The sequence below is a fragment of the Carcharodon carcharias genome, chromosome 1, assembly GCF_017639515.1.
Source record: "Carcharodon carcharias isolate sCarCar2 chromosome 1, sCarCar2.pri, whole genome shotgun sequence".
Lineage (NCBI taxonomy): Eukaryota > Metazoa > Chordata > Chondrichthyes > Lamniformes > Lamnidae > Carcharodon > Carcharodon carcharias.
In genome coordinates, this window is record NC_054467.1 from 251885803 (window position 1) to 251910440 (window position 24638).

General features: G+C 52.4%; 1 protein-coding gene across 3 annotated transcripts in view; it reads left to right on the forward strand.

The window, feature by feature from the left end:
* The first annotated feature begins 1050 nt into the window (after nucleotides 1–1050).
* LOC121282066 (nucleophosmin-like) overlaps nucleotides 1051–24638 on the forward strand; it is a 92683-nt gene continuing 69095 nt past the window's right edge. For 2 of the 3 annotated variants that reach the window (XM_041195487.1, XM_041195497.1), the window contains exons 1-2: nucleotides 1061–1154; nucleotides 16553–16635. In XM_041195487.1, the coding sequence (XP_041051421.1) occupies nucleotides 1097–1154; nucleotides 16553–16635 (141 nt within the window). In that variant the 5' untranslated portion in view covers nucleotides 1061–1096. Of the gene's footprint in view, nucleotides 1155–16552; nucleotides 16636–24638 lie in introns of all 3 variants that reach the window. The other variant, XM_041195477.1, reaches the window with a different exon arrangement.

The following is a 24638-nucleotide window of genomic DNA, read 5'->3' on the forward strand; positions in this document are numbered from 1 at the left end:
GCATTTTTTAAAAATTCTGTTTTCGATGGGACGTAGGCATCGCTGACAAGGCCAGCATTTGTTGCCCAACCCTAATTGCCCTTGAACTGAGTGGCTTGCTAGGCTATTTCAGAGGGCAGTTAAGAGTCAACCATATTACCATGGTTGCCAGAGTCACATGTAGGCCAGACTAGGTAAGGATAGCAGATTTCCTTCCCTAAAAGACATTAGTGAACAATATGATAGTTGTCACAGAATTGTTATGGTGCAGGTGGCCATTCGGTCCCTTTGTGTCTGCACTGGCTCTCTGAATGAGCAACTCACCTGGTTCCATTCCCCCACCTTCTCCCTGTAACCCTGCACATTCTTCCCTTTCAGATAATAGTCTAATTTCCTTTTGAATGCTTCAATTGAACCTGCCTCCACCACACTCTCAGGCAGTGCATTCTAGACCTGAACCACTGGTGTGAAAAAGTTGTCCCTCAAGTCGCCATTATCATGGTCACCATTACTGAGACTCACTTTCAATCCAGATTTTATGAATGTGAACTTAAATTCCACCAACAGTTGTGTTGGGATGTGAGCTCATGTCTCCAAAACATTAAACTTTCTGAAGAATAATCATATTCCACTGCAAACATTAACTCTGTTTCTCTCTCCACAGATGCTGCCAGACCTACTGGGTTTTTCCAGCATTTTCTATTTTTATTCCCCAGAGCATGAGCCGGGGTTTATGGATGAGGAGCCCAGAGACATTACCCATACACCACCACCCTATTGCCAAACTTCACCATAACTTAAAGAGCATGAAACATTGCAATGCTGCTTCTGGATCACGACAGCGTTTGCAGAATCTGTCAATCACGCCTTTGATTGACGGGTAACCCCTCGAGGTGATAGGCCGTCCCGCCGTCAATCAAATGGCCTCGCGCCGGCTGGGGTCTTACGCGCATTGACCGACGGCACGCAGCTATTGGTCGGCTACGGGTGTCCATCTTCTCGTCGATTGGTTGAACGGCTGTCGGCCACGCGATTGGGTAATGAGGGAGGTGCGACGTTATGATTGGCTGGCGCCGCTGTCAGTCATTCCGGGCGGCGGTCTGAGCGTCGGTGGCTGATGGAGGAGCGAAAGGTTTCAGTGTCGGAGCTGCTCAACTCGAGCGTCTATTTATTCGGTAAGGGGGCGGGGGTCTGTCCTCGGTGGGAGGTGGAATCGAGCCCGGCCTTGGGATAATGGCTGGGCAAAAAAAACCCTTCCCGACCAACCGCGTATTCACCCCTCCCCCATCTCCCCACCGCCTATGCCCCTCCACCCCCTTTTCGTACCCCCCTCCCCTCCCCTGTCCACCTCCCGCGCCCCGTTCCCCCCCAGCACCCCCCCCGTCCACCTCGTGCCCCCCCCCAGCCAACCCCGTCCACCTCGTGCCCCCCCCAGCCAACCCCGTCCACCTCGTGCCCCCCCCAGCCAACCCCGTCCACCTCGTGCCCCCCCCAGCCAACCCCGTCCACCTCGTGCCCCCCCCAGCCAACCCCGTCCACCTCGTGCCCCCCCCGTCCACCTCGTGCCCCCCCCGTCCACCTCGTGCCCCCCCCGTCCACCTCGTGCCCCCCCCCGTCCACCTCGTGCCCCCCCCGTCCACCTCGTGCCCCCCCGTCCACCTCGTGCCCCCCCGTCCACCTCGTGCCCCCCCCGTCCACCTCGTGCCCCCCCCCCGTCCACCTCGTGCCCCCCCCCGTCCACCTCGTGCCCCCCCCGTCCACCTCGTGCCCCCCCCGTCCACCTCGTGCCCCCCCCGTCCACCTCGTGCCCCCCCCGTCCACCTCGTGCCTCACCCCCAGCCCCCCCGTCCACCTCGCGTCTCACCCCCAGCCCCCCCGTCCACCTCGCGTCTCACCCCCAGCCCCCCCCGTCCACCCCCAGCCCCCCCGTCCACCTCGTGTCCACCCCCAGCCCCCCCGTCCACATCGTGTCCACCCCCAGCCCCCCTGGTCCACCCCCAGCCCCCCTGTCCACCTCGTGTCCACCCCCAGCCCCGTCCACCTCATGTCCACCCCCCCCCCCCCCCCCATCCACCTTGTGTCCAACCACACCCCCCCCCCCCCCCCCCCCCCCCCCCCCCCCCCCCGGTCCACCTCACGACCCCCACCTGGTCCCCCCCACCCCCAAATCCGCATCGTGACCCCCCAGCCCTTCGTCCGCCTCGTGCGTCCCGTCCCCCCACCCAGGCCCCCGGCCGCCTCGTGTGTCCCGTCCCCCCACCCAGGCCCCCGGCCGCCTCGTGTGTCCCGTCCCCCCACCCAGGCCCCCGGCCGCCTCGTGTGTCCCGTCCCCCCACCCAGGCCCCCGGCCGCCTCGTGTGTCCCGTCCCCCCACCCAGGCCCCCGGCCGCCTCGTGTGTCTCGTTCCCCCCACCCAGGCCCCCGGCCGCCTCGTGTGTCCCGTCCCCCCACCCAGGCCCCCAGCCGCCTCGTGTGTCCCGTCCCCCCACCCAGGCCCCCCCCACCGTCCGCCTCGTGTGTCCCTCCCCCCCCCCCCACCTCGTTTGTCCCATTTCCCCCCCCGTCCGCCTTGTGTGTCCCGTTCCCCGCCCCCCCAGCCCCCCGTCCACCTTGTGTACCCCCGCAGCTCCTCCTCCCCTCCCCACCCACTTCCTGTCCACTTGTCCAGCACAGAAGGCGGCCATTTGGCCCATTGTGTCTGTCCCTGCGCTGCAAATGAGCAACTCACCTAGTGCCATCCCTCGGTCTTCTCCACATAACCCTGCATATTCTTTCCTCTCTGGTAGTTTTGAATACTTCAATTGAACTTGCCTCCACCACATTGAGGTATTGCATTCTAGACCCTAATCACATGCTGTGTGATAAAGTTTTTCCTCATATCGCTTTTGCTTCTTTTGCCAATTACTTTAAATTTGTGCCCCCTCGTTCTCAGTCCTTTGATGGGTGCATACAGTTTCTCCCTAACTGCTCTATCCAGGCCCCTCATTTTTTAAATATCTTGATCACATCTCTCCTCTGCTGTCTTTTCTCCGAGGAGAACAGCCCCAATTTCTCCAATCTTACCTAATAACTGGTGTTCCTCATTTCTGGAACCGTTCTGAATTTTTTCTTCATTCTCTCCAATGCATTCACATCCTTCCTAAAATGTGGTGACCAGAACTCAATGCAATACTCTAGCTGAGGTCCAACTAGTGTCTTATACAAGTTCAACATAACCTCTTTGCTCTTGTACTCCATGCCCTGTTATAAGCCTATGAAACTGTCTGCGTTATTGACCACGTTCTCAACCTGTCCTGCCACCTTCAGTGACTTATGCAAGGAGGTGTTAATCTAAGAGATGTTATCTAGAGGATGAGGTTAAGCAGATAGTTAATGAGGCGTATGGGATCCTGGGCTTTATAAATAGAGGCACAGAGTACAAAAGCAAGGAAGTTATAACGAGCCTTTAGGAAACACTGGTTCAGCCTCAACTGGAGTATTGTCGAATTCTGGGCATTAAATTTCCAAGAAGGATGTGAAGTCATTCATTGCAGAGGGTGCGGAAAAGGTGGCTTCAGTGGCGTGTGACTTAAGTTACTTGGATAATTTGGAGAAGTTGTGATTGTTCTCCTTAGGGAAGAAAATGTTGAGAGGAGATTTGATCGTGGTGCTCAGCATAATGAGGCGCTTGGACAGAGTAGATGGGGAGAAACTACTCCCATTTGTAGAAGGGGCGAGAACCCGAAGATGCCTGTTTAAGGTGACTGGCAAAAGAAGCAGTTGTATCATGAGGAAAAGCTTTTTTAACATAGCGAATGGTTAAGATCTGGAATGCACAGCCTGGCAGTATGGTGGAGCAGATTCAATTGTGGCATTCATAAAAGAATTAGATAATTTTATGAAGAGAGGGAGGCGATGGCATAGTGGTATTGTCACTGGACTAGTAATCCAGAGACTCAGGGTAATGCTTTGGGGACCTGGATTCGAATCCTGCCATGGCAGATAAAAATCTGGAATTGTACATCTAATGATCATGAGACTGGGTCATTAATGTTCTTTAGGAAAGGAAGGAAACCTGTTGTTCTTAACCTGGTCTGGCCTACATGTGACTCCAGACCCACAGCAATGTGGTTGACTCTTAAAATGCCCTCTGAACAAGGGCAATGAGGGATGGGCAATAAATGCTGGCCCATGAATTAAAAAAAAACATTTGCTGGGCTATGGGAAAAGGCAGGGTAGTGATGTTCTGCAAGGAACTGTGATGAAATCTTAATGAGTCACTGTATTCATTAATGACTTAGATATGGGATAGAAAGCCACAGATCCAAATTTGCTCGTGACTTAAGGATAGGTGGTATTGTAAGCAGTGTGGTTAAAAGTGTTAACTAAGGTAGTCATCTGAACATAGGCTTTTCTGACCATGCTGATTTGATTGTGGTTTGAATTCCATCTTCCATAATACCATGACTTCTGACTCCTTTGTTTATCAAAAGTCTGCCTAACTCTGTCTTGAATCGATTCAATGACCCAGCCCCCACTGCTTTCTGCAAAAGAGAATTTCATATTCTAACAACCCTCTGAGATGAAAAAATTCTCTTCATCTCAGTCTCAAAAGGGAGACATCTTATTTTTAAACTGTGTCCCCTAGTGCTAGGCTCCCTAACATGAGGAAACATCCTCTGGGTATCCACCCTATCAAGTCCCCTCAGGATCTTGTGTTTCAATAAGATCACCTCTCATTCTTCTAAACTCCAGTGGGTATTGGCCCAACCTGTTCAACCTTTCTTCATAACATCCTTCATCCCAGGAATGAACTTGAACTGCTAACGGAGTTGTATCCATTTTCAAATAAGGAGACCAAAACTGTACACAGTACTTCAGGTGTGGTTTCGTACAGTTGCAGTAAAACCTCCCTATTTTTATATTCCCCTTGCAATAAATGCCAACATTCCATTTGCCTTCCTGATCACTTGCTGTACCTGCATACTAAGTTTTTGTGATTCATGTGCCCTGGATCCCTCTGTACCTCAAAATAGTTCTGCGTTCTCTCTCGATTCCAAATGGAGGACCAGCAAAAGCTGTTTCTGTGCCAACAATTTGTTACAAGTGCTGCGTGCATTCCGTCTTTTTACTGTTTTTGCAACCTCTGGCCTTATCTGGTGGCGCACTCTTAATGTTGGTACACTGTCCCTGCCTGCCACATTCTGGTTATCATTATCCAAAACGCTATCCTGCTGCATTACCTCGTTTTCCCGTTAATTTACCAAATCTCCTCTGGCATGATCTCTCACCCTCCTCCATTATTTAATTTAAAGTTTTGCTGAGAAAAGAGATGACATTGAAGCTTTTTGTCTTGCTCTCACCAATATGTGTCACAAGAACACCAAAATAAGGGGAAAACAACAGTCTATACTGTAACTCTTTTGGAGTTAAAACAATTAAACTAAATTAACAAAATAAGGGATAAATCAAGCACAGCCCCTAAATCAGGTCAGCTGTAAAACTAAGGACAAAGTTTAAAGGAAACTTACAAACTTTAAACCAAAATGTGGTTAAAGGGGTCAATAAAACACCCCAGTCCCCGCGGTGCCCACCGAGCACGGGAGGCCTCGAGAGTGCCGGCAGACACTGCATGCTTCCTCTCCAGGGACACCTGGCCACGAACGTAGCCGCGGAAGAGGGACAACCAATCGGGCGGGACTCCCCCCTCGATCGCCCGCTGCCTGGACCTGTTAATGGCCAACTTGGCTAGGCCCAGGAGCAGGTTCACGAGGAGGTCCTCCTCCTTTCCGACCCCCTTCCGCACCGGGTGTCCATAGATCAGGAGCGTGGGGCCGAAGTGCAAACAAAACATCAATAAAAGGTTTTTTAAATAACTGAAAAGGGAGTGCAGCCTATCACACCCTATATAAGCATGGTCCACGGACTCCACAGGACCACAAAAAGGGCAGGTGTCCTGGGAGTCCGTGAACCTATACATTCTTCGATTGTAGGGGACTGCTGCGTGCAACACCCTCCAACCCAGGTCCCCGATAGAAAGGGGGAGGACATCGCCATAGAGGGCCGCCGGACAACAAGGCACGCCAGGGCGTGTCCGGGCGGCGGCCAAGGGCGAGAAAATGGAAGGTGTGCAGCAGCAGTCCGTACAAAAAGCTCCTTCGCGCCGTGCCAAATGGCACAGAGGGCATGTCTCCGAGGCGGCTCATATTGCGGGCCACCAGCACCCGAGGGAGGGTTCAGGGCTTGGGGCCAATGTGGAATTCTGTCCGAACAGGGGAACGCTCAGATGGAAGACCACTGCGCACTTGGGCCACGTCGAGACCTAAAATTACATCAGGTCCGAGCACGACCGTCCTTAGGTCTTGGATGGCATCGGCTGCGACCTGGACACTCACAGACGCGCGACGCGCCAACTCGTGTGGGAGCATCCAGCCCAGTCCTCCGCCACCCAGCACGTCCCCGATCCTGGTCACCCCAGCGGCCACAGCCCTCCTCTCCGCCAACCATTGAAAAGGACGGAGGGGCGGATTCCTGAGTAGTGGCTCTCTGATGATAGCCACTACTCCTGACGGGGGAGAGCTGCGTCGCGAGGCGACCATGTTCCAGACTTTGATCAGGTCCTGGTAAAAGACGGGCAATGCGTGCAAGGAGCCACCGAGGCCCCTCTGCTCTATAAACAAGAGCTGCACGTCATAATTCAGGCCGTGCACCTGACGGACGAAATACGTCGTCAGGGCACATCATCTCGGAGGAGGCTCGACATAAAGGTATCGCTGCAGGGTCTGAAGGCGGAAAGTCGCCACCTGCGGGCGTAGGCACACTAGCGCCTGACCGCCCTCCCTAAGCGGGAGACTCAGAACCTCGGCAGCGACCCAGTGCAATCTTTTGTCCCAGAAGAAGTCGACTAACAATTTCTGGATTTTTGTGACAAAGTCAGGGGGAGGGGTCAAAGTGACCAGCCGATACCACAACATGGCGGCGATCAGCTGGTTTATGACCCGAACTCGACCCCGATAAGACAGCACTCGGAGCAGTCCTGTCCAGCGCCGCAGGTGAGCAGTGACTTTCGTCACCAGTTCCTGCCAGTTCACCGGCCAGGATTCCTCAGCAGGGCAGAGATGGACCCTCAGGTAGAGGAGGCTGGTCCTGCTCCAGGTGAAAGGCCTGAGCTCCTCGGGTAGGGGATCCATCTGCCACGGGCCGACCAGGAGTCCAGAACATTTATTCTAGTTGATCCTGGCAGAAGAAGCGGCAGAGTAGACCTCCTGGCACTCGCGCATCCTCCGCAGGTCAGCCGGGTCACTAAACATAAGGAGCATGTCATCGGCGTAAGCCGAAAGGACCACCCCGATGCCCGGCCCGCGCAGAGCCAATCCCGACAACCTCCTCCGCAAGAGGCGCAGGAAAGGCTCCACGCCAATAGAATACAACTGGCCAGACAGGGGGCAGCCCTGACGTACCCCTCTCCCAAAGCAAAGGGGCGCCGTCAGGGACCCGTTAACCTTAACTAGATATACTGTAATTCTTTCTTGAGTTAAACAAACAAACTAAATTAACAAAATTGGGATAAATCAGGCACAGCCCCAATTCAGGTCAGCTGTAAAACCAAGAACAAAGTTTAAAGGAAACTTACAAACTTTAAATCAAAATGTGATTAAAGGGGTCAACGAATCACCCCAGTCCCCACGGTGCCCACCGAGCACGGAAGGCCTCTTGAGTGCCAGCAGACACCGCGTGCTCCCTCTCCAGGTATATCCGGCCGCGAACGTAGCCTTGTAAGAGGGACAAACAATCGGGCGGGACTCCCCCGTCGATCGCCCGCTGCCTGGACCTGTTAATGGCCAACTTGGCCAGGCCCAGGAGCAGGTTCACGAGGAGGTCCTCCTCCTTCCCGACCCCCTTCCGCACCGGGTGCCCATAGATCAGGAGCGTGGGGCTGAAGTGCAAACAAAACATCAATAAAAGGTTTTTCAAATAACTAAAAAGGGAGTGCAGCCTACCACACCCTATATAAGCATGGTCCACGGACTCCACAAGACCGCAAAAAGGGCAGGTGTCCTGGGAGGCCGTGAACCTATGCGTTCTACGATTATAAGGGACTGCTGCATGCAACACCCTCCAACCCAGGTCCCCGATAGAAAGTGGGAGGACACCTCTGTAGAGGGCCTCCCATCGGGGGCCTCCGCTGCCGGACGGCAACAAGGCACGCCAGGGCGTGTCCGGGTGGCGGACAAAGGCGAGAAAATGGAAAGTGTGCAGCAGCAGTCCGTACAGAAAGCTCCTCCGCGCCGTGCCAAAAGGCACAGACGGCATGTCCCCGAGGCGGCTCATATTGCGGGGCACCAGCACCCGAGTGAGGGTTCGGGGCTTGGGGCCAATGTGGAATTCTGTCCGAACAGGAGAACGCTCAGACGGAAGACCACCGCGCACCTGGGCCACCTCGAGACCTAAAATTACATCAGGTCCGAACACGACCGTCCTTAGTTCTTGGCTGCGACCTGGACACTCTCAGACGCGCGACGCGCCAACTCCTGTGGGAGCATCCAGCCCAGTCCTCCGACACCCAACAGTCCCTGATCCTGGTCACCCCTGCAGCCACAGCCCTCCTCTCCGCCAACCATTGAAAAGGACGGAGGGGCGGATTCCTGAGCAGCGGCTCTCTGATGATAGCCGCTACTCCTGACGGGGGAGAGCTGCGTCGCGAGGTGATCATGTTCCAGACTTTGATCAGGTCCTGGTAAAAGACGGGCAACGCCTGCAAGGAGCCACCGAGGCCCCTCTGCTCTATAAACAGGAGCTGCACGTCATAATTCAGGCCGTGCACCTGACGGAAGAAATACGTCGTCAGGGCACACCATCTAGGAGGAGGCTCGACGTAGAGGTATCGCTGCAGGGTCTGAAGGCGGAAAGTTGCCACCTGTGTGCGTAGGCACACTAGCGCCTGACTGCCCTCCCTAAGCGGGAGACTCAGAACCTCAGCAGCGACCCAGTGCAATCTTCTGTCCCAGAATAAGTCGACTAATAATTTCTGGATTTTTGTGACAAAGTCTGGGGGAGGGGTCAAAGTGACCAGCCGATACCACAACATGGCGGCGATCAGCTGGTTTATGACCAGAACCTCAGTAAGACCTTGGTAAGACAGCACTCTGAGCAGTCCTGTCCAGCGCCGCAGGCGAGCGGTGACTTTCGTCTCCAGTTCCTGCCAGTTCGCCGGCCAGGATTCCTCAGCAGGGCAGAGATGGACCCCCAGGTAGAGGAGGCTGGTCCTGCTCCAGGTGAAAGGCCTGAGCTCCTCGGGTAGGGGATCCATCTGCCACGGGCCGACCAGGAGTCCAGAACATTTATTCTAGTTGATCCTGGCAGAAGAAGCGGCAGAGTAGACCTCCTGGCACTCGCGCATCCTCCGCAGGTCAGCCGGGTCACTAAACATAAGGAGCATGTCATCGGCGTAAGCCGAAAGGACCACCCCGATGCCTGGCCCGCGCAGAACCAATCCCGACAACCTCCTCCGCAAGAGGCGCAGGAAAGGCTCCACGCCAATAGAATACAACTGGCCAGACAAGAGGCAGCCCTGACGTACCCCTCTCCCAAAGTGAAGGGGCGCCGTCAGGGACCCGTTAACCTTAACTAGATATACTGTAACTCTTTTGAGTTAAAACCAATAAAACCAAATTAACAAAATTGGGATAAATCAGGCACAGCCCCTAATTCAGGTCAGCTGTAAAACCAAGAACAAAGGTTAAAGGAAACTTACAAACTTTAAATCAAAATGTGATTAAAGGGGTCAACAAAACACCCCAGTCCCTGCAGTGCCCACCGGGCACGGAAGGCCTCGAGAGTGCCAGCAGACACCGCGTGCTCCCTTTGCAGGGACATCCGGCCGCGAACTTAGCCGCGGAAGAGGGACAAACAATCGGGCGGGACTCCCCCGTCGATCGCCCGCTGCCTGGACCTGTTAATGGCCAACTTGGCCAGGCCCAGGAGCAGGTTCACGAGGAGGTTCTCCTCCTTCCCGACCCCCTTCCGCACCGGGTGCCCATAGATCAGGAGCGTGGGGCTGAAGTGTAAACAAAACATCAATAAAAGGTTTTTCAAATAACTAAAAAGGGAGTGCAGCCTACCACACCCTATATATGTATGGTCCACGGACTCCACAAGACCGCAAAAAGGGCAGGTGTCCTGAGAGTCCGTGAACCTATGCATTCTCCTATTATAGGGGACTGCTGCATGCAACACCCTCCAACCCAGGTCCCCGATAGAAAGTGGGAGGATACCTCCGTAGAGGGCCTCCCATCGGAGGCCTCCGCCGCCAAATGGCAACAAGGCACGCCAGGGCGTTTCCGGGCGGCGGACAAGGACGAGAAAATGGAAGGTGTGCAGCAGCAGTCCGTACAAAAAGCCCCTCTTTGCCGTGCCAAAGGGCACAGAGGGCATGTCCCCGAGGCGGCTCATATTGCGGGGCACCAACACCCGAGGGAGGATTCGGGGCTTGGGGCCAATGTGGAATTCCGTCCGAACAGGGGAAAGCTCAGACGGAAGACCACCGCGCACCTGGGCCACCTCAAGACCTAAAATTACATCGGGTCTGAGCACGTTCTCAGGTCTTGGATGGCATCGGCTGCGACCTGGACACTCACAGACGCGTGATGCGCCAACTCCTGCGGGAGCATCCAGCCCAGTCCTCCGCCACCCAGTACGTCCCCGATCCTAGTCATCCCAGCAACCACAGCACTCCTTTCCGCCAACCACTGAAAGGGACGGAGGGGCGGATTCCTGAGCAGCGGCTCTCTGACGATAGCCGCTACTCCTGACGGGGGAGAGCTGTGTCGTGAGGCGACCATGTTCCAGACTTTGATCAGGTCCTGATAAAAGACGAGCAACGCCTGCATTTGCCACCGAGGCCCCTCTGTTCTATAAACAGGAGCTGCACGTCATAATTCAGGCCGTGCACCTGACGGAAGAAATACGTCGTCAGGGCACACCATCTAGGAGGAGGCTCGATGTAGAGGTATCGCTGCAGGGTCTGAAGGCGGAAAGTCGCCACCTGTGTGCGTAGGCACACTAGCGCCTGACCACATTCCCTAAGCGGGAGACTCAGAACCTCACCAGCGACCCAGTGCAATCTTTTGTCCCAGAAGAAGTCGACTAACAATTTCTGGATTCTCGTGATAAAGTCGGGGGAGGGGTCAAAGTGACCAGCTGATACCACAACATGGCAGCGATCAGCTGGTTTATGACCAGAACTCGAACTCGGTAAGACAGCACTCGGAGCAGTCCTGTCCAGCGCCGCAGGCGAGCGATGACTTTCGTCTCCAATTCCTGCCAGTTTGCCAGCCAGGATTCCTCAGCAGGGCAGAGATGGACCCCCAGGTAGAGGAGGCTGGTCCTGCTCCAGGTGAAAGGCCTGAGCTCCTCGGGTAGGGGATCCATCTGCCACTGACCGACCAGGAGTCCAGAACATTTACCCCAGTTGATCCTGGCAGAAGAAGCAGCAGAGTAGACCTCCTGGCACTTGCGCATCCTCCGCAGGTCAGCTGGGTCACTAAACATAAGGAGCACGTCATCGGCGTAAGCCGAAAGGACCACCCCGATGCCTGGCCCGCGCAGAACCAATCCCGACAACCTCCTCCGCAAGAGGCGCAGGAAAGGCTCCACGCCAATAGAATACAACTGGCCAGACAAGGGGCAGCCCTGACGTACCCCTCTCCCAAAGGGAAGGGGCGCCGTCAGGGACCTGTTAACCTTAACTAGATATACTGTATGAGAAGAGATTGCTGATTGGTTGGCAAGTGGTCTATGGTGTTGAGAATGCACCAGTGATGGTGATTGACAGATAACTGCCAAGCATTGTTTGAAATTTAAACTAGTCAGCTTGACCCTGATTGGCCCCTGAGGAATGAGTCAGCGAATGGCTGTCACTTATTTTGTTTGGCTGAAACAGATGTAGTGTGTGTACATTCCCTTTCTGCCTGCAAAGAGCAGGTCCCTGTGTATTAATATATGTAGCTTCAGTACACGCAAATGTGCCACACTGTGAGCCCCTCTGACAACCTTAAATTGGTTGTCAGTGTAATTTTTAGCACACTGGGGATTATTTAGCAAATGCCCATTCGTGGAATCACACCTAATGTTGGGCCCTGTTTTGAGTTTGCAAGCACAGGCTGGTTGGGTATGGTATGTACCTTGACCGTTGCTAGATAATCCTCAAATGTGCTAAGAACTATGCTGACAACCAATTTAAGATTGTCAGTTGGGCTCGCACTGTGGCAAATTTGCAAGCAGATGGAAATGATCGAGGACAAGATTTCACATTTTAAGACTTTTACTGCAACAAATAAACCAAAAAGCAATCATAGAAAAATCCTACATAATAGGCAAATAATACACCAACTTAAGGAAAAGGTACTTTTGCATTATCTAATTAACTCAATTAAAAAAAGCATGGCACATTTTTATTTTACACCACGCTACTGTCAGATTTGAAGCAACACAAGATTAAGGCTCAAAGCACTCCCAGCTTCAAGCAGGCACACTTCTCCCTGTCACACCATGTTGAATTTTCCCGTGTTCCTCAAATTGTTTCATGCAGACTGAGTGTCCCAGGACCTTGCATGGCATGCCTTGGGGCACCTTGTTCCTTAAATCTCAACGTCCCATCAGTCCTGTTTCCTTCCTTTCAAAAAGAAAATTAGCTTTTACAAGCATCCTGTTTCATTGTGAACACAGACACAGTTCACTTGGCTCTTCATAGCAGTGGCTGCTTCCTGCTCCACATGACAGTGAATCCTTTGTGTCTCTCCCTTCTCTCCGGCTCGCTTGCCCGCTCTCTCCCGCTTGCTTGCTCTTGTTGGCTGGCTGGCTAACTCACTCGTTCCCTCCTCGCAGGCTGGCTGGCTGACTCGCTCTCTCCTCGCAGGCCGGCTGGCTGACTCGCTCCCTCCTCGCAGGCCGGCTGGCTGACTCGCTCTCTCCTCGCAGGCCGGCTGGCTGACTCGCTCTCTCCTCGCAGGCCGGCTGGCTGACTCGCTCTCTCCTCGCAGGCCGGCTGGCTGACTCGCTCCCTCCTCGCAGGCCGGCTGGCTGACTCGCTCCCTCCTCGCAGGCCGGCTGGCTGACTCGCTCTCTCCTCGCAGGCCGGCTGGCTGACTCGCTCTCTCCTCGCAGGCCGGCTGGCTGACTCGCTCTCTCCTCGCAGGCCGGCTGGCTGACTCGCTCTCTCCTCGCAGGCCGGCTGGCTGACTCGCTCTCTCCTCGCAGGCCGGCTGGCTGACTCGCTCTCTCCTCGCAGGCCGGCTGGCTGACTCGCTCTCTCCTCGCAGGCCGGCTGGCTGACTCGCTCTCTCCTCGCAGGCCGGCTGGCTGACTCGCTCTCTCCTCGCAGGCCGGCTGGCTGACTCGCTCTCTCCTCGCAGGCCGGCTGGCTGACTCGCTCTCTCCTCGCAGGCCGGCTGGCTGACTCGCTCTCTCCTCGCAGGCCGGCTGGCTGACTCGCTCTCTCCTCGCAGGCCGGCTGGCTGACTCGCTCTCTCCTCGCAGGCCGGCTGGCTGACTCGCTCTCTCCTCGCAGGCCGGCTGGCTGACTCGCTCTCTCCTCGCAGGCCGGCTGGCTGACTCGCTCTCTCCTCGCAGGCCGGCTGGCTGACTCGCTCTCTCCTCGCAGGCCGGCTGGCTGACTCGCTCTCTCCTCGCAGGCCGGCTGGCTGACTCGCTCTCTCCTCGCAGGCCGGCTGGCTGACTCGCTCTCTCCTCGCAGGCCGGCTGGCTGACTCGCTCTCTCCTCGCAGGCCGGCTGGCTGACTCGCTCTCTCCTCGCAGGCCGGCTGGCTGACTCGCTCTCTCCTCGCAGGCCGGCTGGCTGACTCGCTCTCTCCTCGCAGGCCGGCTGGCTGACTCGCTCTCTCCTCGCAGGCCGGCTGGCTGACTCGCTCTCTCCTCGCAGGCCGGCTGGCTGACTCGCTCTCTCCTCGCAGGCCGGCTGGCTGACTCGCTCTCTCCTCGCAGGCCGGCTGGCTGACTCGCTCTCTCCTCGCAGGCCGGCTGGCTGACTCGCTCTCTCCTCGCAGGCCGGCTGGCTGACTCGCTCTCTCCTCGCAGGCCGGCTGGCTGACTCGCTCTCTCCTCGCAGGCCGGCTGGCTGACTCGCTCTCTCCTCGCAGGCCGGCTGGCTGACTCGCTCTCTCCTCGCAGGCCGGCTGGCTGACTCGCTCTCTCCTCGCAGGCCGGCTGGCTGACTCGCTCTCTCCTCGCAGGCCGGCTGGCTGACTCGCTCTCTCCTCGCAGGCCGGCTGGCTGACTCGCTCTCTCCTCGCAGGCCGGCTGGCTGACTCGCTCTCTCCTCGCAGGCCGGCTGGCTGACTCGCTCTCTCCTCGCAGGCCGGCTGGCTGACTCGCTCTCTCCTCGCAGGCCGGCTGGCTGACTCGCTCTCTCCTCGCAGGCCGGCTGGCTGACTCGCTCTCTCCTCGCAGGCCGGCTGGCTGACTCGCTCTCTCCTCGCAGGCCGGCTGGCTGACTCGCTCTCTCCTCGCAGGCCGGCTGGCTGACTCGCTCTCTCCTCGCAGGCCGGCTGGCTGACTCGCTCTCTCCTCGCAGGCCGGCTGGCTGACTCGCTCTCTCCTCGCAGGCCGGCTGGCTGACTCGCTCTCTCCTCGCAGGCCGGCTGGCTGACTCGCTCTCTCCTCGCAGGCCGGCTGGCTGACTCGCTCTCTCCTCGCAGGCCGGCTGGCTGACTCGCTCCCTCCTCGCAGGCCGGCTGGCTGACTCGCTCCCTCCTCGCAGGCCGGCTGGCTGACTCGCTCCCTCCTCGCAGGCCGGCTGGCTGACTCGCTCTCTCCTCGCAGGCCGGCTGGCTGACTCGCTCTCTCCTCGCAGGCCGGCTGGCTGACTCGCTCTCTCCTCGCAGGCCGGCTGGCTGACTCGCTCTCTCCTCGCAGGCCGGCTGGCTGACTCGCTCTCTCCTCGCAGGCCGGCTGGCTGACTCGCTCTCTCCTCGCAGGCCGGCTGGCTGACTCGCTCTCTCCTCGCAGGCCGGCTGGCTGACTCGCTCCCTCCTCGCAGGCCGGCTGGCTGACTCGCTCCCTCCTCGCAGGCCGGCTGGCTGACTCGCTCCCTCCTCGCAGGCCGGCTGGCTGACTCGCTCCCTCCTCGCAGGCCGGCTGGCTGACTCGCTCCCTCCTCGCAGGCCGGCTGGCTGACTCGCTCCCTCCTCGCAGGCCGGCTGGCTGACTCGCTCCCTCCTCGCAGGCCGGCTGGCTGACTCGCTCCCTCCTCGCAGGCCGGCTGGCTGACTCGCTCCCTCCTCGCAGGCCGGCTGGCTGACTCGCTCCCTCCTCGCAGGCCGGCTGGCTGACTCGCTCCCTCCTCGCAGGCCGGCTGGCTGACTCGCTCCCTCCTCGCAGGCCGGCTGGCTGACTCGCTCCCTCCTCGCAGGCCGGCTGGCTGACTCGCTCCCTCCTCGCAGGCCGGCTGGCTGACTCGCTCCCTCCTCGCAGGCCGGCTGGCTGACTCGCTCCCTCCTCGCAGGCCGGCTGGCTGACTCGCTCCCTCCTCGCAGGCCGGCTGGCTGACTCGCTCCCTCCTCGCAGGCCGGCTGGCTGACTCGCTCCCTCCTCGCAGGCCGGCTGGCTGACTCGCTCCCTCCTCGCAGGCCGGCTGGCTGACTCGCTCCCTCCTCGCAGGCCGGCTGGCTGACTCGCTCCCTCCTCGCAGGCCGGCTGGCTGACTCGCTCCCTCCTCGCAGGCCGGCTGGCTGACTTGCTCTCTCCCTCCCTCCTCGCAGGCCGGCCGGCCGGCTCCTTGCTGGCTCACTAAATAGCTCTGCAGATGTGAGCCCTTCCACTTCATTTTCAGTTGGCTTTGGTTACAGATCACGTGGGCCTATCTTCTTTCATTTCTACCATGATGTCATTGGCTCAGTTTCAAATTGGATGTAAAACAACTCTAAAGGTAAAGGCAAAATACTGTGGATGCTGGAAATCTGAAACAAAAACGAAAAATGCTGGAAAAACTCAGTCATACAGACTTGAAACATTAACTTTGTCTTTCTCTCCACAGATGCTGTTAGGCTTGTTGAGTTTTTCCAGCATTTTTCAGTCTAATAGCACCTGTGAAAGACAAAGTTAACGTTTCAAGTCTGTATAACTCTTGAGTTTTCCCAGCATTTTTTGCTTTTGTGTAGTCGCCTCTTTTAAAGTTCCCATGGCACTACTTTGAAGAAGAGCAGGGGAACTCCCCTCACTGTCCTGGTCAACATTTCCGTTTTGCCCAACACCATTAAGACAGATTATCTGATGATCATCTTGCTGCTGTTTGTGAAATTGGCTACCATGTTTCCCAGCTTACCTCAGTGACTGCACTTCAAAAATACTTCATTGGCTGTAAAAAGAAAAATTGTATTGAGATTATGACAGGTCCTATAGAAATACCAATTTCTTTTCCACACCCACTCACACAAGTAATGTATAAATACTTAGCTTGATTGTTAATGTGGCCGATCACTTCCCAACCACATTTTCGAAATTTTGCAATCAACTGAAACATTTTGCATGTATGTTGGAAATGAGTTGTAAAATTTCTTTTTCCTTTTTGATTGTTCAGGATGTGTGTTGGAGGAAGGAAAGAAGGAATACAAATTCCAGGTACAGGATGATCGGATGGCACATCAACTTATTCTGAGGACGGTGAGTGTCCTGAGCTGTGGTGTATGTCGTAAGTCTAGACCTGTACAAATTTAGTGATGGGTACTCCTAAAACCATGCCATGCTAGCAGATATGTGTTGCCAGTTTCACCACCATGGGAATCTGACAACAACTGACAAACGACCAACAGTGTCGAATTTGAACCTGGCTCTGCCCAGCCACGAGACTTGAACATCGGATTAACGCCCGGTCGTACCAAGGTAAATGATGCTGAGACTGACCTGTTGCTCACCCTCGCTTTCTTCGCCAAGGCTGCATTCTGTTGCCCCCTTGTTCTGTGGGCTGTGAGGTTTCTCTGCTGCCGCTCTTGGCTCATTTTGTCTTTCACCAGCAATTTTGTGCAAGAACCATTCACATTGCTTAATTAGAGACTCCGTCTCTTTTTTATTCTTTTTAGCACTTATTTATCTTTTAGCCAGGGGCTGTGTCATTCTTCTGGCTAGACATTAACTACCATTGATTCTCTGACTCACCATCTCCGATTCTGAAACCTTAAATTTGCAGCACACTCTTTAATTTTATGATTTAAAAGATACTTGTGGGATAGCATTTTAGGTAATGAAGGGAAATAGATTGTGCACAGTGGAAATCTTGCACTTCAAAGATGATATCAACGCTTCTACTGAAAATAAAATGCTGCTCTCATTCATCCTGTGGAGTTTGTTTTAACTTTTTTAACACTATATTTCCCACAAGCTCGCTACGTATTTTATTTGTAAAATCAAATCTTATAGCAGCTTACATTTCAATAATGCTTTCATGTAGGAAAACAATGCAAGACATTTCGTTTGAGGGGGGAAGAAAAAAATTGAACTAAGGAGGAGATATTAGAATAGGTGGGTTACAAGCTTAGTCAGAGGAAAGTTTTGAGGAGAGTCTTGAAGGAGGAAGGAGCAGGACTTGGCGCAGGTTACAATACGAAAGTTATTGATTTATTGAGAGACAATATTAATGGTAATGTTACTGTTCAGCTTTAGTTTTTTCTCTTTCAGGGTCTTGCTTTGTGGCATATTCTTAGCCTTGTCTATCAAAACCATACAATGTGGGTGTGGCAACTTCTCAGCTCCTTTCAATTTTGAAACAGAATGTTAATGGTGGGAATTCCTCCTTTAGTTATGTCTGCAATCATTAGTGAAAATACTAATAAGGACCAGTGGACTAGCCAAAAATGCAGCCAAAATAAGGAGCAAACAGAAATGGAGCAGATCCAGCCAGCAACATGGTAGCTTCAAAGCATCAACAAGAATATTATTATGGATGCACTGATGGCCTTGAATGCTATAGTATTTCAATGCAGGAGCTGGAATCACAGTAGTGTAAGGGATTGAAAAGGAAGTTTACTAACTTCTTACCCAGAGAGGAGTGAGAATGTGGAATTCAATACCACATGGAGTAATTGAGAATATCAAAATAGATGCATTTGAGAGAGAAAGGAATAGAATAATGTGCTAGTGAGATTAGATGAAGTAGGAAGGGAGGAGGCTGAATGGCCTTTTTTTTGTGCTGGAAATTCTATGCAAGGGAACTGCAGTGCTGTCAAAACCAGATCCTCTGACAGATCCACGTACCCAAGCAGAACAGGCGTTTGCAATTATTTGTGATGGGGTTATAGGTCACTGTGCATCCTTAATATAACTCCTTGAGGGAGGAGAAGCATGCCAGGCTTGAAGCATTGAACCACTCAGTTGAGAGTCAAGGTCAGCTGAAGAAAGTACAGATTAAACTGTTGAGTTTAAGAAGCTGATTGCCTTTCTGACAAGCATCTGCTCAATAATAATCAGGATGCACTTCATGGAGTTATTGGAAATCATATTATTGCTTTATTGTCCGAGATATGTGGATACACTGAAGCTGTGAATCAGCTTATTTAATTGGGAAAGTGCCTTTCACTGGTGTCCAATAAATAAAGGAGGGATGACTTGGACAAAGAGAGTAATGTTGACAGTACAAAGCTAGGTGGAAATGTAAGTTGAGGAGTACATAGAAATGTGTAGCTTGTAAATGTTGATGTTAAGGGAGACTAGGTTGCCCTCATTAAATGAATTTGGAAAGCTAGCATGCAGGTACATCAAGCAATTAGGAAGGCAAATAGGTTACTCTTTATTGCAAGGGGATTGAAGCACAGGAATAAAGAAATCTTGCTGCAGTTGTACAGGGCTTTGGTGATACCACACCGGGAATACTGTGTACAGTTTTAGTTTCCATATTTAAGGAAGGATCTACCTGCATTGGAGGTGTGTTTGGAAATAGAGAGAGTTTAAGTAAGTTATATATTGTGTGTATTAGGCATAAGCTGTAGCTTTAAGTTTAATCTATATTTTTTCCATTTGTGGTTTAAAAAGCCTGGGGTTTAGTTTCCTTTTTAGAGTGGAGACAGCAAGCCTGAGTTCTGTTTGTATTTTTGCATTTTTAATGCATTTTATGACCCTTGAAGTGGAGAGCTGTGTTATCAAGGCACGGTGGTGGTTTAGGGAAGTATTTTTCTTTTCATTCACGGGATTTGGGCTTTGCTGGCTGGGCCAGCATTTATTGCCCATCCCTAATTGCCCTTGAGAGACGGTGAGCTGCCGCCTTGAACCGCTGCAGGCCCTGTGGTGTAGGTAAACCCACAGTGCTGTAGGAAGGGAGTTCCAGGATTTTGACCCAGCCACAGTGAAGGAGTGGCGATATATTTCCAAGTCAGATTGGCGAGTGACTTGGAGGGGAACTTCCAGGTAGTGGTGTTCCCACCTTTCTGTTGCCCTTGTTCTTTTAAATGGTAGTGGTTGTGGGTTTGGAAGGAGCTGTCAAAGGACCCTTGGTGAATTCCTGCAGTGCATCTTGTAGATGGTACACACTGCTGCTACTGTGTGTTGGTGGTGGATTGAGTAAATGTTTGTGGATGTGGTGCCAATCAAGTGGGCTGTTTTGTCTTGGACGATGTCAAGCTTCTTTAGTGCATTGGGGGCTGCACTCATTCAGGCAAGTGGGGAGTATTCCATCACAGTCCTGACTTGTTCCTTGTAGATGGTGGACAGGCTTTGGGGAGTCAGGAGGTGAGTTACTCGTCGCAGGATTCCTAGCCCCTGACCTGCTCTTGTAGCCGCAGTATTTATATGGCTAGCCCAGTTCAGTTTTTGGTCAATGGTAACTCCCAGGATGTTGATAGTGGGGAATTCAGCGATGGTAATGTCATTGAACATCAGGGAGTGATGATTGGATTCTCTCTTGTTGGAGATCGCCATTGCCTGACACTTCTGTGATGCGAATGTTACTTGTCAGCCCAAACCTGGATATTGTCCAGGTCTTGCTGCATTTGGACGTGGACTGACTGCTTCATTATCTGAGGAGTCGCGAATGGTGCTGAACATCATGTAATCATCAATGAACATCCCCACTCCTCACCTTATGATGGAAGGAAGATCATTGATGAAACAGCTGAAGATGGTTGGGCTGAGGATACTACCATGAGGAACTCCTGCGGTGATGCCCTGGAGCTGAGACGACTGACCTCCAACAACCACAACCATCTTCCTTTGTGCTAGGTATGACTCCAACCAGTGGAGAGTTTTCCCCTTGATTCCCATTGATTCCAGTTTTGCTCGGGCTCCTTGATGCCACACTCAGTCAAATGTGGCCTTGATGTCAAGGGCAACCACTCTCAACTCATCGCAGGAGTTCAGCTCTTTTGTCCATGTTTGAACCAAGGCTGTAATTAGGCCAGGTGCTGAGTGACCCTGGTGGAACCCAACTGGGTGTCAGTGAGCAGGTTATTGCTAAGCAAGTGCCGCCTGATAACACTGCTGATGACCTGTTCCATTGCTTACTGATGACGGAGAGTAGACTGATGGGGCGATAATTGGCTGGGTTGGATTTGTCCTGCTTTTTGTGTACAGGGCATTCCTGGGCAATTTTCCACATAGCTATGTAGATGCCAGTGTTGTAGCTGTACTGGAACAGCTTGGCTAGGGGCATGGCAAGTTCTGGAGCACAAGTCTTCAGTACTACTGCTGGAATATTGTCAGGGCCCATAGCCTACAAGGTATCCAGTGCCTTCACCCGTTTCTTGATATCAAGGGAGCAAATGGAATTGACTGAAGACTGGCATCTGTGATGCTGGGGACCTCCGGGGGAGGGCCGAGATGTCTCTTTCATTCGACACTTCTGGCTGAAGATTGTAGCAAATGGTAATGCCATTGAACATCAGGGGGTGATGGTTGGATTCTCTCTTGTTGGAGATTGTCATTGCCTGACACTTGTCTTTTGCACTGATGTGCTGGGCTCCTCCACAATGGAGGATGGGGATATTTGTGGAGCTGCCTCCTCCAGTGAGTTGTTTAGTTGTCCACCACCATTTACGACTGGATGCGGCAGGACTGTGGAGCTTAGATCTGATCCGTTCGTTGTGGGATTGCTTAGCTCTGCCTATCACTTGCTGCTTGTGCTGTTTGGCACGCAAGTAGTCCTGTGTGATAGCTTCACCAGGTTGGCACCTCGTCTTTAGGTATGCTTGGTGCTGCTGCTGGCATGCCTTCCTGCACTCTTCATTGAACCAGCCTTGATCCCCTGACTTGATGGTAATGGTGGAGTTGGGGATATGCCGAGCCATAAGTTTACAGATTATGTTCAAGTACAATTCTGCTGCTGATGGCCCACAGTGCCTTATGGATGCCTATTCTTGAGTTGCTAAATCTGTTCAAAATCTACCCAATTTTGCACGGTGGTAGTGCCAGGCAACATGATGGAGGGTATCCTCAGTGTGACAGCGGGACTTTGCCTCCATTGTGACTGTGTGCTGTGGCCACTCCTATTGATAATATCTTGGACAGATGCATCTGCGGCAGGCAGGTAATGGTGGTATTTGTAAGGTATGATTCTGTGAGGATGAGGATGTCAGGCTGTTGCTTGACTAGTCTGTGAGACAGCTTTCCCAATTTTGACGCTAGCCCCTGGATGTTAGCGAGGAGTACTTTGCCGGCTCATTAGGGCTGCGACTGCTGCTGTCGTTTCCGGTGCCTAGGTCAATGCTGGGTGGTTTGTCTGGTTTCATTCATTTTTTTGTGACTTTGTAGTGGTTTGTTACAACTGGCTTGCTCAGATCCTTATTTAATTTAAATTCTACCATCTGCCGTGGCGGGATTCGAACCTGGCTCTCCAGAGCATTACTCTGGGTCTCTGGATTATTAGTCCAGCGACAATACCACTACGTCATCACCTAAATTAACAAGGTAGAAACAACTGTGCTGTTGCCTAGCCACAGAGGTCCAGCGAGAGAGGCTTCACACGGCGACAGAGAAAACCCCAGAAAAGCAATTTTTAGTTAAGTTGAAACCAAGATTCCAGAGAGGGAACTGCAGGAGCAGATTCCAAAAAGTAAAAGAGAAAGTCCCCAAAACCAGGGAGTGGAACAGAAAATCTCCCAAGAGGACAGTTAAGTCAAAGGACAAGAATACGAATCTGGAAAAGATCCTGTTTAATGAAGTTAAGAATGAGGAGCAGAGACAGGCTCTGAATTTAAAGATGCAGGATGCAGACTTAAAGTGAAATAGGCTTGCGAGAAGCCAGTGAATCCAAGGAGACAGACTGAAGGTCTGTAACTCTTTACTATCGGCATGCGAAGTAGTGGTGGTCTGTTGGCACGGCTGAGCGTTTAAGAGAGAGTGCGTGGAAGGCAAATTTTGATTGCAGATGGTGATCCAGGGGAGAGGAACACCAGAAGTAGAGTTTGAAACCCTGGCAGTGGACCCTTGTGGAAGGCGCCTAAGAGAAAGTATTATTTGGGAGAAGATTTCAAAGTGAGTTCTTTTGAGAGTGGAGATTGGAAACCCTCATGTGAAAGATGGAGTTCGGTGAGACCAGTTTGCTCACAGTGTAACAAGCATTTAGGGGGAATTGAAGAGAGATCCATAGCATCTGTTTGGAGTGGCATCTGTCACTTAGTTTCAGAATGGTGTGCCTGACCACGGGTCGCCTATTGGTTTACATGGACTCTGCACTTAGGTGAACATTAGAGTATAAGAGAGCTTTTGTAACATGTTATCCTTGCAAATCTGTATATGCCTGTAAGGTTTGGTCATGGGTGAAGGAGTATTGTAATATAGTATATTTTTTCTTGTTTAATAATTCTTTTGTTAAAATGTTATCAGCTGACTCCTGTGACTGTTCAGTAGCCACTCTCCATGTATCTAAACAAAAATAAGTTAAGATTTATCAAGCCGGGATCCACCCTGGGATTTGCCCAGTAGTAACATCAGCTGGGATCATAACAGGCGGTACAGTGAAGGTTCATTGAATTAGTCCCTGGGATGTGAGGGTTGACCTATGATGAGAGGCTGTGCAAATTCCCTGAAGTTTGGAAGAATGAGTGCTGACCTCGTTGAATTATGGAAAATTCTGAAGGGATTTGACAGGGTAGACACAGAGGTGGTTCCTGCTGGTTGAGGAATCTAAAACATGGCTTCCCAAACATTGGAAAATGGGAGCAGGAGTAGGTCATTCAGCCCCTCGCGCCTGTTCTGCTATTTAACTAGACCATGGCTAGTCTACTTCAATGCTATCTTCCTGCACTATCTTCATATTCCTTGATGTCATTGGTATTTCAATCTATCAATTTCTGCTTTGGGCATAGTCAATTATGATGAATCTCCACTGCCTTTTGGAGTAGAGAATTACAAAGATTCACCACCCTCTAACTGAAAAAATTCCTCCTCATCCTGGTCCTAAGTGGCCTACCTTTTATTCTGAGACTCTGTCCCCTAGACTCCCTCAGCCAGGGGAAACATCCTTTCTGCTCCACCCTGAAAGAATTTTGCTCACTTCAATGAGATCACCTTTCATTTTTCTAAACTCTAAACCATAGGCTGTGGCCCCATGGTGGGATCATGAGACGAGATTTTGGGGTTGCAAAATCCAAGATTGTATTGGTGGCTGTGGAGTGGAAACTCTGCCTGGGACCAATTCCGAGGTCCCATGACCTATGCAGCCAATTTTGCCTGTCGAAAAACAAGAAGGTAAGAAATGTGTCTGTAAATACACTGATGCTTTCCTTGAGTGTTTCGGTCAAACCCAAAGAAAGAACGAAATGCCTCGCTTGTCTCCAAGTGCTGTCCAGCGAAAGCATCAAGCTAAATAAGCTTAAGTGACACTGAGACCATTAACAAGGAATACAATGAGAAATCGCAGTCACTTTTCCAACATCGGAAAGGTGAGCTTTCACACCAAAAGTTTCACTTTGAGTGCCTTAACTGCCTCTGACAGAGCTCAAAGAGCATCTTTTGATGTGAGCTATCTGATTGCACAGGCCAAGCAGCCTCAGATTGCAGGAATTTTATTTTTATCTGCTGCAGTCAAAATGGTTAAAATAATGTTTGGGGAAGCAGGGGCAAATGCACTTGCAACGATTTCCTTCTGAAACAACACCATGAAGCAAAGAGTTGAGGCAATTGCAGTTGATCAGGAATCTACACTGGTGGGACTCCTGAAATGGACACTTTTTTGTTTTGTTCGGTTTTTTTAAGATGGGGCCACATCAGGAAAAGTTTGGGAAACATTGATCTAACGTGACACTTGCAGTGCAGTACTGACAGAGTTGTATTACCAGAGGTATCTGCACAGGTGGATGTAACAAATTCCGTGATACTATTTGAAGAAAATTATTGTTTTTCCCAGTATCCTGCCTGTCATTTCTCCCTTGACCAACACTATCAGAAATCAATTTAACTGGTCACTCATCACATCTTCATAGAATCTTGCGAATTGACTGCTGTGTTCATGTACGCAAAAACGAGCAACTGCGCCTCAAAAATGATTTATTGGATGCAAAGCAGTTCTGGGTGTGTGGCAGCCTGCCAACTCATGAGATGATAGTTTGCACCAAGTGGCCAACTGTGTTGAGCATTAGCTGTGTTCTGCAAATTATTTTACTATGGATTTATTGGCACACTTTTTCATCTTGGGAGATGATGTACTGCCAGGGTGTATGTCACTTCTGGATTGAACATCATCT